This window comes from Nomascus leucogenys, chromosome 15, assembly GCF_006542625.1.
Source record: "Nomascus leucogenys isolate Asia chromosome 15, Asia_NLE_v1, whole genome shotgun sequence".
NCBI lineage: Eukaryota > Metazoa > Chordata > Mammalia > Primates > Hylobatidae > Nomascus > Nomascus leucogenys.
Genome location: NC_044395.1, coordinates 70,309,061 through 70,325,892, shown reverse-complemented (window position 1 = coordinate 70,325,892; position 16,832 = coordinate 70,309,061). Strand labels below are relative to the sequence as shown.

At 44.4% G+C, this 16,832-nt stretch overlaps 1 protein-coding gene across 8 annotated transcripts in view; it reads right to left on the bottom strand.

The window, feature by feature from the left end:
• Positions 1–16,832, bottom strand: part of ZNF143 (zinc finger protein 143) — a 69,265-nt gene that overhangs the window by 35,443 nt on the left and 16,990 nt on the right. For all 8 annotated transcript variants that reach the window (XM_030828831.1, XM_030828829.1, XM_030828832.1 and 5 more), the window contains 2 exons: positions 15,716–15,912; positions 14,789–14,863 (listed from right to left, as the gene is read on the bottom strand). In XM_030828831.1, coding sequence (XP_030684691.1) covers positions 14,789–14,863; positions 15,716–15,912 — 272 coding nt within the window. The remainder of the gene's footprint in view (positions 1–14,788; positions 14,864–15,715; positions 15,913–16,832) is intronic.

Genomic DNA, 16,832 nt, shown 5'->3' with positions numbered 1-16,832 from the left:
ATTTACTAAAAACCACTCAGCTGTACACTCTAAATGGGTAAATTTAAAGTGTGCAGGCTAGGCCGGGCGCGGTGGCTCACGCTTGTAATCCCAGCACTTTGGGAGGCCGAGGCGGGCGGATCACGAGGTCAGGAGATCGAGACCACGGTGAAACCCCGTCTCTACTAAAAATACAAAAAATTAGCCGGGCGTGGTGGCGGGCGCCTGTAGTCCCAGCTACTCGGAGAGGCTGAGGCAGGAGAATGATGTGAACCCGGGAGGCGGAGCTTGCAGTGAGCCGAGATCGCGCCACTGCACTCCAGCCTGGGCGACAGAGCGAGACTCCGTCTCAAAAAATAAAAATAAAAATAAAAATAAAAAAAAATAAAGTGTGCAGGCTGTGCCGGGCACAATGGGTGGATCACCTGAGGTCGAGTTTGAGACCAGCCTGACAAACACAGTGAAACCCCATCTCTACTAAAAATACAAAATTACGGCTGGGTGCAGTGGCTCATGACTGTAATCCCAGCACTCTGGGAGGCCGAGGTGGGCAGATCCACCTGAGGTCGGGAGTTCGAGACCAGCCTGGCCAACATAGCGAAACCCTGTCTCTACTAAAAATTATAAAAATTAGCCAGGCGTTGTGGCGTGTGCTTGTAATTCCAGCTACTAGGGAGGCTGCGGCAGGAGAATTGCTTGAACCCAGGAGGCGGAAGAAGCAGTGAGCCAAGATCATGCCACTGCACTCCAGCCTGGGAAACAGAGCAAGACTCCATCTCAAAAAAAAAAAAAAAAAAAAAAAAAAAATTAGCCAGGTGTGGTGGCGAATGCCTGTAATCCCAGCTACCTGGGAGGCTGAGACAGGAGAATCACTTGAACCCAGGAGGCAGAGGTTGCAGTGAGCCAAGATCGTGCCATTGCACTCCAGCCTGGGCAATAAGAGCAAAACTCCATTTTAAACAAACAAATAAATAAATAAATAAATAAACAGTATGTAGGCTGGGCACAGTGTCTCAAGCCTATAATCCCAGCGCTTTTGGAGGCCGAGGAAGGGGGATCATTTGAGATCAGGAGTTCGAGACTAGCCCGGGCAAATGGCGAAACCCCGTTTCTACAAAAAAAAATGCAAAAACATCAGCTGTGCATGGTAGCACCTGCCTGTAGTTCCAGCTACTCAGAGGACTGAGGTGAGAGGATTGCTCGAGTCCAGGAGGTTAGGCTGCAGCGAGCTGTGTTTGTGCCACTGCAATGCATCCTGGGTGACAGAGTGAGACACCTTTTTCTTTTTTCTTTTTTTTTTTTTTGAGACGGAGTCTCACTGTGTTCCCCAGGCTGGAGTGCAATGGTGCGATCTCGGCTCACTGCAAGCTCCGCCTCCCGGGTTCACACCATTTTCCTGCCTCAGCCTCCTGAGTAGCTGGGACTACAGGCACCCACCACCACGCTCCGCTAAATGTTTTGTGTGTTTTTAGTAGAGACGGGGTTTCACCGTGTTAGCCAGGATGGTCTTGAACTCCTGACCTCGTGATCTGCCTGCCTCAGCCTCCCAAAGTGCAGGGATTACAGGTGTGAGCCACCGCGCCCGGCCGACACCTGTCTTAATAAACAAAAAAGTAATACAGAAATAAAATAGAAAAAATTACAGTGACAAAGCAAGACCCTGTCTCAAAAATTAAAAAAAAAAAAGTATGTAAAATGTATCTTTTTCTTGTTTCATTTTAAGAGACTGGAGTCTTGCTATGTTGTCCACACTAGACTCAAGTTCTTGGGTTCAAAGAATCCTCCGTCTCAGCTTCCTGAATAGCTGGGACTACAGGTATGTACTACTGTGCCCAGCTAGTGTGTGAAATATATCTTAATAAAACTATAAGAAATGGAAATGAAATATTATTAGAACAAAAAATTTCTTAGGCCAAATGCAGCGGTTCATGCCTATAATTCCAACACTTTAGGAGGCCAAGGTGGGAGGACGGCTTGAGCCCAGGAGTTTGAGACCAGCATGGGAAACATGGGGGGACCCCCATCTCTGCAAAAGATAAAAAACTAGCTTAGTGTGGTGGTGTGTACTTGTGGTCCCAGCTACTTGGGAGGCTGAGGTGGGAAGATCACCTGAGCCTGGGAGGTCAAGGCTGCAGTAAGCTATGATCGCCCCACTGCACTCCAGCTTGGGCATCAGAATGAGATCCTGTCTCAAAAAGATCAGTTTCTGTTTATTGCTCATGAAAACAGAAGAGCCTCTATGAATCCTTTAAAAATCAACTATTATTTTAATAACTTCATTTTTTTTTTCATGTATTGTAACAGCAACACATGTACTCTGGAGGAGTCTGGATACCATAGTGAAGAACAAAAAGTTCTTTCAGGCACAGTAGCTCACGTCTGTAATCCCAGCACTTTTGAGAGATTGAGGCAGGTGGATCACTGTAGCCCAGGAGTTGGAGACCAGCCTGGGCAAGATGGGAAAACCCCATCTCTACAAAAAAAATATAAAAATTAGCTGGGCATGGTGGTGCGTGCCTGTCATCCCAGCCTGTCATCAAGCAGGAGGATTGCTTGAACCCAGGAGGTTGAGGCTGCAGTGAGCCAAGATTGTGCCACTGCCATCCAGCCTGGGTAACAAATGAGACCCTGTCTCAAAAAAAAAAAAAAAAAAAAAAAAGAAAAAGAAAATAAAAAAGAAAAAAAAAAGCTCAAGTGTGTTATAATTCCACCATCCAGGGAAAATCATTGTTAACTTCTTGGTCTATTTCCATGCAGTATTTTTTATTTTTATTTATTTTAGAGACGGGGTCTCACTCTGTCACTCAGGCTATAGTACAGGGCACAATCACAGCTCACTGCACCCTCCAACTCCTGGGCTCAAGTGATCCTCTTGCCTCAGCCTCCCATGTAGTTAGGACAACAGGTGTGTACCACCACACTCAGCTTGTTTTTTTAAAAAAAACTGTAGAGATGGAGTCTTGTCATGCTGTCTAGGCTGGTCTTGAACTCCTGGCCTCAAGCAATCCTCCTGCCTCAGCCTCCCGAAGTGTTTGGATTACAAGTGTGGGCCACCGTGCCCAGCCCAGTGTTTTCTGAATACATATACAAGTGTAGAGTTTTATTTTAGTAGAATTGGCATCAGGCTTTATATGATTTGAAAAGGCAGATTTCAACTGACAAAAGACTCCAAATTAAGAGAAATGGACTCTTCTTCCTATTCTCTTCCCCTCCTTTCTAAGAGCGCTATGAAATGAAAGTGCTTACTACCTTTCCACATCTGCCAAACTAAGCCCAGCTGCTCACACCTTCAGACTAGGTAGTGGCAGCAAATAACTCCAGAGAGACTCATATCTGAATCTTTTCTGTTATTCTATTGCTTCCTCCTAGGCCAATTTATTAGAAGCTTCGATTCTGGTATGAAACATATACCAAGAATTTGGCATCTAATTTAGTTAAGCCAATGAAACAATGTTGAATTCCTAACCAATGATAAGTATTGGATATTTTTTCCAAAAATGTACTTGTTTTTGCTCCCATTCTTAATGTCTATAGTGGAGACTTTAAGAACTTAGGGTAGTAAAATAAGGGTCAGAAAATTCAGTTTAGGGAGAACTACTGAGGTCTCTGAATGTGCGCCTGTGGGGTGGGGACATAGGTGACAACAGCAAGGTTTCTTATTTCTAAGCCAGCTGAAGTCACTAGCATTTGGCATGCTATGAGAATTATAAGTAAGGGCAGTGTCCAACAGAATTATTTCCACTAGTATCTAATTACTCAAAACAGACCTCTCTTAAAGGCATTCTCACAAAGTACAGTAGGATGAATACCTATACAAACACTCAACTAACAAGAGGAACCTCTGCAAAGAAAACTATAAAAATAGCAATGACCTACAGTATACAGTAGTTGGAAAAATAAAAGGTCAGGGAGACAAAGTCAAAAAGCCATTCTGGCTTTTATCTCAATGCAGAGTATTTGGGTGTGATAGGATTCCCTCCCCTTTTATTGGAAATGTTTCCTTGCAAAGCTCTTTATCTCCAATCTAGGCTAACATTTACCTTCTCAATTCCCAAATAAATTTTTTTTTTTTTTCTATTTGGAACCTGCTTTGCATCTACTACCTTCTTACTCTATCTCCAATTAACTACCCTTTATACCTATCCCTCCATCATAACTCCCTACCAATTCCTATCACAATATTCTAAAATAATAAATGTTTAATAAATGATTGGCTAAATACCTACTTCCTAAAATGATAAATAAAATACTGTTCCTGCCTTTGTAGGGCTCTCAGTCTAGCTAGTAAAACTGTGCTATTAATGAATGATTATAATAGAATATAATAATTGCTATCACAGGAGTCTATGAAAAGATCTAACAGGGCAAAATGCAAAAGTAGGGAGATGTAGGTTAGGGCAAGCTGTCTAGGGGTGAAATTTGAAGACTGAAGAAGAGGACTGGGGAGTGCTGTCCAGGCAGAAGGAATAGTATGGTCAAAGGTTTGGAGTGTATCTAGAAGAAGCGGAAACAACATGAGAGTATTATGTTTACATAATAGAATGAGTTTCATGAAAATGAAAGTTTAGGACCAAGTTTGTGAAAAGCAATAAATACTACCCTGACAGCAAGCCTAGACAATGAAAGCCAAAGGAAGGTATTAAAAAATTTTAAGTAAGGGACAAGCCAAGATCACCTCTGTGTTTTATTTTAATTAGTTAATTAATTTTTTTCGAGACAGGGTCTCGTTCTGTTGCCCACACAGGAGTGCAGTGGTGCAATCTCAGGTCACTGTAACCTCCGCCTCACAGGTTGAAGCAATTCTTGTGTCTCAGCCTCCCGAACGGCTGGGACTACAGGCGCGTGCCACCACGCCTGGCTATCTGCGTTTTAGAAAGAGAACTACAGTAATAGCGGGGAACCGACTGAAAAGACAAATGAGGTAGGGAGACCAAAAGAAGTTTGTATAATCCTAAATATGCAGGAAAGAAGTGATAAAAACAAACCTAGGATAATGACTGTGGAATAGAAATCAATAGCTGATTCTACAGATGTTTTAGGGGCAAAAATGGACAGAATCCAAAACTCAAAAGCTAAATTAAAAGACCAAAACTATAATAGGTACTTCAGGGTTATGCAGCATGAGATATGTGCAGTCTCTGTCAAAGAAACAGAAATCTGATACGTTATCACAAGGGAAAACTCTCAAGGGCAATTCTGAAGCTAACACCAGTGAAATACTAATCAGCTTCCAAAAGCCATGTATAGAAAATGACTTCACTGGTATTTAAACTTATAATATATGTTCTGAGAATTAAGACATAACCTTGGCCAGGCGCAGTGGCTCACGCCTGTAATCCCAGCACTCTAGGAGGCCGAGGCGGGCAGATCATGAGGTCAGGAGATCGAGACCATCCTGGCTAACACGGTGAAACACCGTCTCTACTAAAAATACAAAAAATTAGCCAGGTGTGGTGGCGGGTGCCTGTAGTCCCAGCTACTCAGGACGCTGAGGCAGGAGAATGGCATGAACCCGGGAGGCAGAGCTTGCAGTGAGCCGAGATCATGCCCTGCACTCCAGCCTGGGCAACAGAGCGAGACTCCATCTCAAAACAAACAAACAAACAAAAAGACATAACCCCACCCTAGCTAACACGGTGAAACCCCGTCTCCACTAAAAATACAAAAAATTAGCCACGCGAGGTGGCAGGCGCCTGTAGTCCCAGCTACTCGGGAGGCTGAGGCAGGAGAATGGTGTGAACCCCGGGGGGCAGAGCCTGCAGTGAGCCGAGATCACACCACCGCACTCCAGCCTGGGCGACAGCGAGACTCTGTCTCAAAAAAAAAAAAAAAAAAAAAAAAAAAAGACATAACCTTAGCTCTGCCATAAACTCATCATGTAACATTGTGCAAGATATGTAGGGCCTATCTGCCTGTCTATAAAGGACATACTGTGGCCAGGTGCAGTGGCTCACACCTGTAATCCTAGCACTTTGGGAGGCCAAGACAGGCGGATCACCTGAGGTCAGGAGTTCGAGACCAGCCTGGCCAACATGGTGAAACCCCATCTCTACTAAAAATACAAAAATTAGCCAGGCGCGGCCGGGCGCGGTGGCTCACGCTTGTAACCCCAGCACTTTGGGAGGCCGAGGCGGGTGGATCACGAGGTCAGGAGATCGAGACCACGGTGAAACCACGTCTCTACTAAAAATACAAAAAATTAGCCGGGCGTGGTGGCAGGCGCCTGTAGTCCCAGCTACTCGGAGAGGCTGAGGCAGGAGAATGGCATGAACCCGGGAGGCGGAGCTTGCAGTGAGCCGAGATTGCGCCACTGCACTCCAGCCTGGGTGAGAGAGCAAGACTCCGTCTCAAAAAAAAAAAAAAAAAAAAAAAATTAGCCAGGCGTGGTGGCAGGCACCTGTAATCCCAGCCACTCGGGAGGCTGAGGCAGCAGAATTGCTTGAACTCGGGAGGCGGAGGTTGCAGTGAGCCAAGATCACGCCATTGCACTCTAGCCTGGGTGACAAGAGTGAAACTCTGTCTCAAAAAAAAAAAAAAAAAAAAAGGGCCAAGTGCAGTGGCTCACACCTGTAATCCCAGCACTTTGGGAGGCTGAGGCAGGCAGATCACGAGGTCAGGAGATCGAGACCATCCTGGCTAACACAGTGAAACCCTATCTCTATTAAAAATACAAAAAAATTAGCTGGGCGTGGTGGCGGGTGCCTGTAGTCCCAGCTACTCGGGAGGCTGAGGCAGGAGAATCGCTTGAACCCGGCAGGCAAAGGCTGCAGTGAGCCGAGATTGCACCACTGCACTCCAGCCTGGGTGACAGAGTGAGACTCTGTCTCAAAAAAAAAAAAAAAAAAAACACATTGTTCTAAGTCAGTAATGTTTTTTTCTTTTCTGAAGGAGTCAAATGTCTTTGGCAGATAAAATCTTACATGGTGGCCGGGCGCGGTGGCTCACGCCTGTAATCCCAGCACTTTGGGAGGCCGAGGTGGGCGGATCATGAGGTCAGGAGATCGAGACCATCCTGGCTAACACAGTGAAACCCCGTCTCTACTAAAAATACAAAAAAATTAGCCGGGCGTGGTGGCGGGTGCCTGTAGTCCCAGCTATTCGGGAGGCTGAGGCAGGAGAATGGCATGAACCCGGGAGGCGGAGCTTGCAGTGAGCAGACATCGAGCCACTGCATTCCAGCCTGGGTGACAGAGCCAGACTCTGTCTCCAAAAAAAAAAAAAAAAAAAAAAAAAAAATCTTACATGGCATGCTACTGTGTAAAACAGACAGGAAAAGGAACTGGAGCTGCTGGCCTTGGCAGATGAGGGTGGATCAGAGATCTGCTAGTCCCTGACAGGACTCCTGATACTTCAAAAAACAGGGCTTGAAAAGCCCATACTAGACAGATAACCAAAGTCCTTTTGGGCTTAAACATTCTAGGAGGTGCTAATTACATTAGCACCTAGGATCATTATATTCTAAAGAGGTGCAAATTCCAGAGGTAGATACAAGACTGGAGCTAAGATTAAATTCCAAGGTGACCTCAATAATAAAGAGGCTAACTGGCATTTATTGAGCAGTTGCATTTATGTGATGCACTGTGGTGGCTGCTTTACGTATACTGTCTAATTGGCCCCCATGGCTACCCAATGAATTCAGTATTATCTATGATTTACAAATAGAAAAAATGAGACTTAGAGGGGCTAAGTAATGTAACTTGCCCATGGTCAAAAGCTCGGAAGTGAGATTTGAAGGAGTTTGGCTCTAGAGCTCAAGCTATTAACCCACCAGGTTTCAGGATGCTGCAGTCCAGTGAGACCTAACTGGCAGAGCTTCTGTAATTATAGGGTGAGAGACTCAGTTGGGTTGAGGATAAACATTGCATTGTATTGTCTGGTTTAGTACTTATAATCCCATTTACTGTAATGGTGTAATGCACATGGCAGCTATAACTTACAATCTGGTGTTTGTTAACTTGTATGATGTAAATAATCTATATTCTTGGGGAAGGATAAAATAAAAACAACTTGAATTTTTAAAAATGTGTTCTCTTTGAAGAAAGGAAACAATCCTAGAAGTGTGGCACCAGAGGAACTTTTAAAGAACCATGAGACACATCAGCACTGCCAGGAAGATTAAAAAACAAAAACAAGGCCAGGCACGGTGGCTCCTGCCTATAATCTTTGGGAGGCCGAGGCGGGTGGATCACTTGAGGCCCTGGCCAACACGGCAAAACCTTGTCTCTACTAACAATACAAAAATTAGCTGGGCATGGTGGTGTAAGCCTGTAATCCCAGCTACTTGGGAGGCTGAGGCATGAGAATCACTTGAATCCGGGAGGCAGAGGTTGCAATGAGCCAAGATTGTGCCACTGTACTCCAGTCTGGGTGACAGAGCTAGACTCTTCTCAAAAAAAAAAAAAAAAAGAGAGAGAGAGAGAAAAAAACAAAAACAAAGCAGATTTCTAACAATAATCACTATCAGGCAGTAGATCCCTCACTTTTTATTTTTACTAATCTATACTATTTGGATTTTCTTTTTTTTTTTTTTTTTTTGAGACGGAGTCTCGCTCTGTCACCCAGGCTGGAGTGCGGTGGCGCAATCTCGGCTCACTGCAAGCTCCGCCTCCCGGGTTCACGCCATTCTCCTGCCTCAGCCTCTCTGAGTAGCTGGGACTACAGGCGCCCGCCACCACGCCCGGCTAATTTTTTTGTATTTTTAGTAGAGACGGGGTTTCACCGTGGTCTCGATCTCCTGACCTCGTGATCCACCCGCCTCGGCCTCCCAAAGTGCTGGGATTACAAGCGTGAGCCACCGCGCCCGGCACTATTTGGATTTTCTAAACATAAACATGACTACTTTTATATTTAAAAATATGTAAAATAGATAATATAGAGTAAGATTATGGGTCATTTTGGGTTTTCTTCTTTGTACTTTCCCTGAATTAAAAAAACTACTAAAAATATTATCTTAAAAAAATCTTTGGTGCCGGGGCATGGTGGCTCACGCCTGTAATCCTAGCACTTTGGAAGGCCTAGGCAGGTGGATCACGAGATCAGGAGATAGAGACCATGCTGGCTAACGCAGTGAAACCCTGTCTCTACTAAAAATACAAAAAATTAGCCGGGTGTGGCGGTGGGCGCCTATAGTCCCAGCTACTTGGGAGGCTGAAGCAGGAGAATGGCATGAACCCGGGAGGCAGAGCTTGCAGTGAGCCAAGATCGCACCACTGCACTCTAGCCTGGGCGACAGAGCTAGACTCCGTCTCAAAATATATATATATATATATCTTTGGCCGGGTGCGGTGGCTCACGCCTGTAATCCTAGTACTTTGGGAGGCTGAGGTGGGTGGATCACTGGAGGTCAGGAGTTCAACTGGGAGGTGGAGGTTACAGTGAGCCGAGATCGGGCCATTGCACTCCAGCCTGGGAGACAGAGTAAGACTCCATCTCAAAAAAAAAAAAAAACCCTTTTGCCCCTAAGATAATCATGGATCTAATTAATACCTTTCTTTTAGAGGTAGAAAAAAAGAGACTTAGAAAAGCAAGGTTCAGGCTGGGCACGGTGACTCACACCTGAAATCCCAGAACTTGGAGAGGCCAAGGCAGGTGGATCACTTGAGGTCAGGAGTTTGTGATCAGCCTGGCCAACAAGGTGAAATATAAAAAACATTTTTTTAATATTTCTTTATCAAAAATATAAAAAATTAGCCAGGCATGGTGGCACGCTCCTGTGATCCCAGCTACTCAGGAGGCTGAGGCAGGTGAATCGGTTAAACCCAAGAGGCAGTGGCTGCAGTCAGCTGAGATCGGGCCACTGCACTCCAGCCTGGGCAACAAAGCAAGACCGTGTCTCAAAAAACAAAAACCACAAAAAAACAAGTACTAGGTTCTCAACCTCAAATATGGTAATTAATTGTTTTAGAGAATGGTGAAGTCATGAACTTCTGATCCAGCGCTAATGAAGAGAAATATAATGAGTCACAAGCGCAAGCCACATATGTAATTAAAAATTTACTGAGCTGGGTGCAGTGGCTCACGCCTGTAATCCCAGCACTTTGGGAGGCTGAGGTGGGCGGATCAACAGGTCAAGAGATTGAGACCATCCTAGCCAACATGGTGAAACCCCGTCTCTACTGAAAATACAAGTCAGCTGTACGTGGTGGCATGTGCCTGTAGTCCCAGCTACTCGCGAGGCTGAGGCAGGAGAATCGCTTGGACCCAGGAGACGGAGGTCACAGTGAGCTGAGATCACGCCACTGCACTCCAGCCTGGTGACAGAGTGAGACTCCATCTCAAAAAGAAAAAAAAAATTCTGGCCAGGCAAATTGGTTCACACCTATAATCCCAGGACTTTGGGACGTCAAGGAAGGAGGATCACTTGAGCCAACACTGCACCACTGCACTCCAGCCTGAGCGACAGAGCAAGACTCAATCTCAAAAAATAAATAAATAAATAAAATAGGGGTCGGGCATGGTGGCTCACACCTGTGGTCCCAGCACTTTGGGAGGCCAAGTGGGTGGATCACAAGGTCAGGAATTTGACACCAGCCTGGCCAGCATGGTGAAACCCTGTCTCTACTAAAAATACAAAAAACTAGCCAGGCATGGTGGCGTGTGCCTCTAGTCCCAGCTACTCGGGAGGCTGAGGCAGGAGAATTGCTTGAACTGAGCAGGTGGAGGTTGTAGTGAGCTGAGATCGCGCCACTGCACTCCAGTCTGGGTGACAGAGCGAGATGCCATCTCAAAAAAAAAAAAAAAAAAAAAAATGCCAGGCATGTTGGCTCACACCTGTAATCCCGGCATTTTGGGAGGCTGAGGTGGGTTGATCACTGGAGATCAGGAGTTTGAGACCAGCCTGGTCAACATGACAAAACCCCATCTCTACTAAAAATACAAAAATTAGCTGGGTGTGGTGGTGCATGCCTGTAATCCTAGCCACTCAGGAGGCTGAGGCAAGAGAATCATTTGAACTCAGGAGGTGGAGGTTGCAGTGAGCCAAGATCACACCACTGCACTCCACCCTGGGCAAGAGAGTAAGACTCCCTCTCAAAATACATAAATAAATATAATAATAAAACAAAAAATTTCTAGTAACCAATTGAAAAAAATTAAAAGAAACAGGTGAAATTAATAGTAATTATTTTAACACAATATGTCCAAAATATTATCATTTCAATGTTATCAATATAAGAAATTATTGATATTTTACATTATTTTTATCGTACTATGTCTTCAAAATCCACTTACAGCACATCTCAATTTGGACTAGTCATATTTCAAGTGCTTAACAGCCACATATGGCTAGTGGCAACTGTATTGGACATTGCAGATCTAGTCTGTAAGGAAGAGGTACAAAAGGCAAAGGAGAAAAATCCTACAGTTAAAAAAAAAAAAAAAAGAATCTCATTCAATAGTCTTCTATTTCTCTACTGGTACAAATACCAAATAGTAATATGTCTACAGATAAAGAGTAATGGGATTTTTTGGCCAGGTGCGCTGGCTCACGCCTATAATCCCAGCACTATGGGAGGCCGAAGCGGGAGGATCACGAGGTCAGGAGATCGATACCATCCTGGCTAACACAGTGAAACCCCATCTCTACTAAAAATACAAAAAATTAGCCGGGCATGGTGGCGGGTGCCTGTAGTTCCAGCTATTCTGGACGCTGAGACAGGAAAATGGCATGAACCCGGGAGGCGGAGCTTGCAGTGAGCTGAGATCGCGCCACTGCACTCCAGCCTGGGCAACAGAGTGAGACTCCATCTTTTTTTTTTTGTTTTTGTTTTTTTGTTTTTTTTTTTTTTGAGACGGAGTCTCGCTCTGTCGCCCAGGCTGGAGTGCAGTGGCGCGATCTCGGCTCACTGCAAGCTCCGCCTCCCGGGTTCACGCCATTCTCCTGCCTCAGCCTCTCCGAGTAGCTGGGACTACAGGCGCCCGCCACCACGCCCGGCTAATTTTTTGTATTTTTAGTAGAGACAGGGTTTCACCGTGGTCTCGATCTCCTGACCTCGTGATCCGCCCGCCTCGGCCTCCCAAAGTGCTGGGATTACAAGCGTGAGCCACCGCGCCCGGCCAGAGACTCCACCTTAAAAAAAAAAAAAAAAAGAATTGGGGCCAGGTGCAGTGGCTCACGCCTGTAAACCCAGCACTTTGGGAGGCCGAGGCAGGCAGATCACGAGGTCAGGAGATCGAGACCATCCTGGCTAACGTGGTGAAACCCTGTCTCTACTAAAAACACAAAAAATTAGCCGGGCGTGGTGGCGGGCGCCTGTAGTCCCAGCTACTCGGGAGGCTGAGGCAGGAGAATGGTGTGAACCCAGGAGGCGGAGCTTGCAGTGAGCCGAGATCGAGCCACTGCACTCCAGCCTGGGTGACAGAGCGAGAGACTCCGCCTCAAAAAAAAAAAAAAAAAAAAAAGAGTAATGGGGTTTTTTTTACGACATTTTGCCTCAGCAGTTCTGAACTCCTAGTTACGTTTCTGAGTTCAGAATTTTTTTTTTTTTTTTTTTTGAGACAGTCTCACTCTGTTGCCCAGGCTGGGGTGCAGTGGCACAATCTTGGCTGACTGCAACCCCCACCTCCCAGGTTCAAGTGATTCTCCTGCCTCAGCTTCCTGAGTAGCTGGGATTATAGGCGCACACCACCACACCCAACTAATTCTTATATTTTTAGTAGAGATGGGGTTTGGCCATGTTGGCCAGGTTGGTCTCAGACTCCTGACCTCAGGTGATCCACACGCCTCGGCCTCCCAAAGTGCTAGGATTACAGGCGTGAGTCACCGCGCCCAGCCTACGACTGCTTTTCTTTAAAATATTCTATTATTTTAAAATGTAGTTGTCAGTTACCAATAAGACAGAGAACTTACTGGGCCACTCCAACACTCCAAGCCACTGACCTATAACTCCCGCATATATTTACCCTGTGTTTGCATCTTAGTAGAGGTTGACTTAGGTGGATCTGACATAGAGCTGTACAAAAAATACTGAAGTCTCATTTTTTGGGAGGTGGGGGAGAACAGGGTCTTGCTCTGTTGCCTAGGCTGGAGTGCAGTGGCACAATCAGCTCACCGTAACTTCAAACCACGGGCTCAAGGGATCCTCCTGCCCTCGCCTCCCAAATAGCTGTGACTACAAATGTGTACCACCATGCCTTGCTAATTTTGTAATTTTTTGTAGAGATGGAGTCTCACTTTGTTGCCCAGACTGGTCTCAAACTTCTGGGTTCAAGCAATTTTCCCACCTCAGCCTCTCAAAGTATCGCGATTACAGGTGTGAGCCACCACACCTGCCTTAAAGTCTCATTTCATTCACAAAATATGAATATGAATTGAGACCTGAAAATTTTGCTAAGAATCACACAGCATCAAAGCTGATGGGCTTAGTGAACTGAAAACTGTGTTTATTCTATTGCCACTTTGTGACATCACTTCAGCTGGTAAACAGAAATATTGGCTATTCAGCAATGTGTAGAAGCATAATATTTTTTTTTTTTTTTTGAGAGTTTCGTTCTTGTTGCCCAGGCTGGACTGCAACAGCGCAATCTCGGCTCACTGCAACCTCCACCTCCTCGGTTCAAGCAATTCTCCTGCCTCAGCCTCCTGAATAGCTAGGATTATAGGCACTAGCCACCACACCTGGCTAATTTTTTGTATTTTTAGTAGCGGCAGGGTTTCACCATGTTGGCCAAGTTGGTCTAGAACTCCTGACCTCAAGTCATCTATCCGCCTCAGCCTCCCAAAGTGCTGGGATTACAGGCATGAGCCACCACGCCCGGCCAGAACCGTATTTCTACAAGTGATTTCAGTGATTCCTGTTATTTTATCACTATTAGTATAAATGTAAAATCTTCTTGATAACCCCTAACAGTATCACTCAATGTCACTAAGTGGTCATGTTAATGCTCAAGGTTATAAATGTGACCCTGAGTAGTAACTTTAGGAGTTAAATATAATAAAACTCTGAAGAATGAAAAAAAAACTACTATAAAGGAACAGTCAACAAAATATTAGAGAAAATTGCTGAGAAAATAAAGAGCAGCATTAAAGCAGGAATGTACTACAATGATTATATAAGCTCCAAGCATATCCTCCACACGAACATCCCCCCTAAAACAAAAACAATTCTTGAATAACATAAGTTTTGAATTTTTGATTGTAGGAGATACCCAAGAATGCACCTGTGACTACTTTGTACTTACTACAAAACTTTTAGAAGCACTGGTGCTCTAGGCTGTTACTTAGGTAAGGGGCAGCCAATGACTGGACCCAGGGTGAACATTTGAACCATGGGAAGCCAGCCCACAGGCCACCTGCAGACTGGGAAGCAGTCTGGTAGAAAAAGTATAAACAGCTTTGTCCAAGATTAACTAGGCTGGACTCTCCCTTCAGAAGTTGAAAAGGAAAATATGGAGGGAATCAGCTGGAAGAAGAAATTTAAAAATATAAAAAGCAAAGCAGTGAGGATTATTTAGAAAGAGTCATGATGAAGTCCCAAAAAAAGTATCCACAAATTGCCATGCCATGGGTGGGGGCAGTCAGGAAGTCACCTGGTCTCCACAACTGCCTTGTCCAGAAAACTGCCTTGGAATCCAGCACACAAGCTTCAACTGGATTTCTGTGATACTTCCATTTCTTTAGCATCATTTTGCATCCACCAATGAACACTGGGACCTCAGGCAGTTTGAGAAAGCTGCTGCCCAATACATACATTGTTTTTCTGAATTGGTGAGATTTTCCTAGAGAGGTAGTGAGTTACCTATTCTTGCTTTCATCCACAGAAGGGCAGAAATGCTAAGATAGATTTTTATATTAAAAAGTAGCTTTACATACCTGCATTTTTTTCTCTTGCTCATTTTCTCCAATCATTCCAGTACCTGTTACACTTTCACTTCCATCAATGGACACCTATAGGAATAAAATAAAGCTTTAAAACGTTTTATATTTTAATAATGGTTTGGGCTGGTTAAGTACATGGTTCAGGGAGAAGCTTGAAAAAAAAAAAAAAAGAAAAAAGTACATGGGGCTTCATTATCATTTATTTTTGTGTATATTTGAAAATTTCCATAATAGGCTGGGCATGGTGGCTCACGCCAGTAATCCTAGCACTTTGGGAGGCTGAGGTGGGAGGATCATTTGAGCCCAGGAGTTCAAGACCAGCCTGGCCAAAAGAGCAAGACCCTGTCTCTATTTATTTTGTTTGTAAAGAAAAAGAAAAATGTCCCTAACAAAAGTGAAATAAAACCTTTTAAGTTATATGAGAGATACATGTTCAATGAAGGGGGGAAAAAGTCAGCTCTTTTGATATAAAACTTGAGACTCTACTTTTCCTATAGTTCCTACTTCTTAATTCATAAGCAGTTCCATTTTATATTTTATTATTTCTTTTATAGCCCTTCAATCTTGTACATCTTTCGGTGAATTACCTGCCACTCATTTCTCTTCTATAAGCCTTTACTCTATTCCCTTATATTTTTTCCAATCTTTCTACACTTAAGATAAATGCTCATCTCTTCGATATTGACTGATTTTGACTTTGAATTGCTAGATTTCTGAATTTGAGACAGGTATCTATGCTCAAACAATCCTCCCACTTTGGCCTCCCAAAGTGCTGGGATTATAGGCGTGAGCCATCACACCACGCCCGGCCAAAATTGGCCAGGTTTTTTTTGATGAGGTGTACTTTTTTGTTTTCTTTTCTTTTCATGAGAAATAAAGAAGCTATATCTGGGACATTCTTGACCTTGTGAAATGCTATACCTTTGCTGCATACTGTTCCAAAGCACTGATGGTGTCAGGGTCAATTGTAGCATCCCCAGTGTGCAGACCTGCCACCGTCCCATCAGCCTGAATTGCCAAGATGGTGTCAGACTGCGGGACTTGCACTGCGTGGTGGATATAAGCTGTGGTGCCATCTTCCAGCTGAACTGCCTGTAATGCACTCTGGTCATAACTATCTGAGAGAGTGAAAGAGAATGTCATTAAATTAAAGGTAAAATCTGACAAATATTTACATATTTAAAGGAAGAGAGAAATGAGCTTTTATTGAGTAGTTACTCTGGGTACTGGACCACGCACTTGATATGTGTTACTTCATTTAATCTTCACAATAATTCTGTAAGGCAGGTATATTTACTGCCTTCATTGTATAAATGGGAACTCAGGTTTGAAGAAGTAACATCAGTTTCCTTAGCAGTCAGAAAATTTAAAAAACGTTAAGAGGCCGGGTGCAGCGGCTCAAGCCTATAATCCCAGGACTCTGGGAGGCCGACGCGGGTGGATCACGAGGTCAGGAGATTGAAACCATCCTGGCTAACACGATGAAACACCCTCTCTACTAAAAATACAAAAAACTTAGCCGGGCACGGTGGCACACGCCTGTATTCCCAGCTACTGGGGAGGCTGAGGCAGGAGACTCACTTGAACCTGGGAGGCGGAGGTTGCAGTGAGCCAAGATCGTGCCACTGCACTCCAGCCTGGGCGACAGAGCAAGAGTCCCTCTCAAAAAACAAAACAAAAACAAAAACAAACAAAGAAAAAACACTAACAATTAACAGTCAAAACCAATACGTAGAGAAATCAGGATTTGAACTCATGTCAGTATGACTCCACAGTCCCTCCATGGTGGTTTCTTCCCTTCTAAATGTCCACACTAAGATATATCTATATCTATACTGGTATTGATATAAAATTGTGATTTTATATCGAGATATATATATAGATAGTGAAATAATAAATCTAGCCAGTTACAATGAACCTGTGACTAACACTTATTGATAAAGAAAAAAGTGCGGCCTTGTGTGGTGGCTCACGCCTGTAATCCCAGCACTTTGGGAGGCCAAGCCAGGCAGATCACAAGGTCAAGAGATTGAGACCA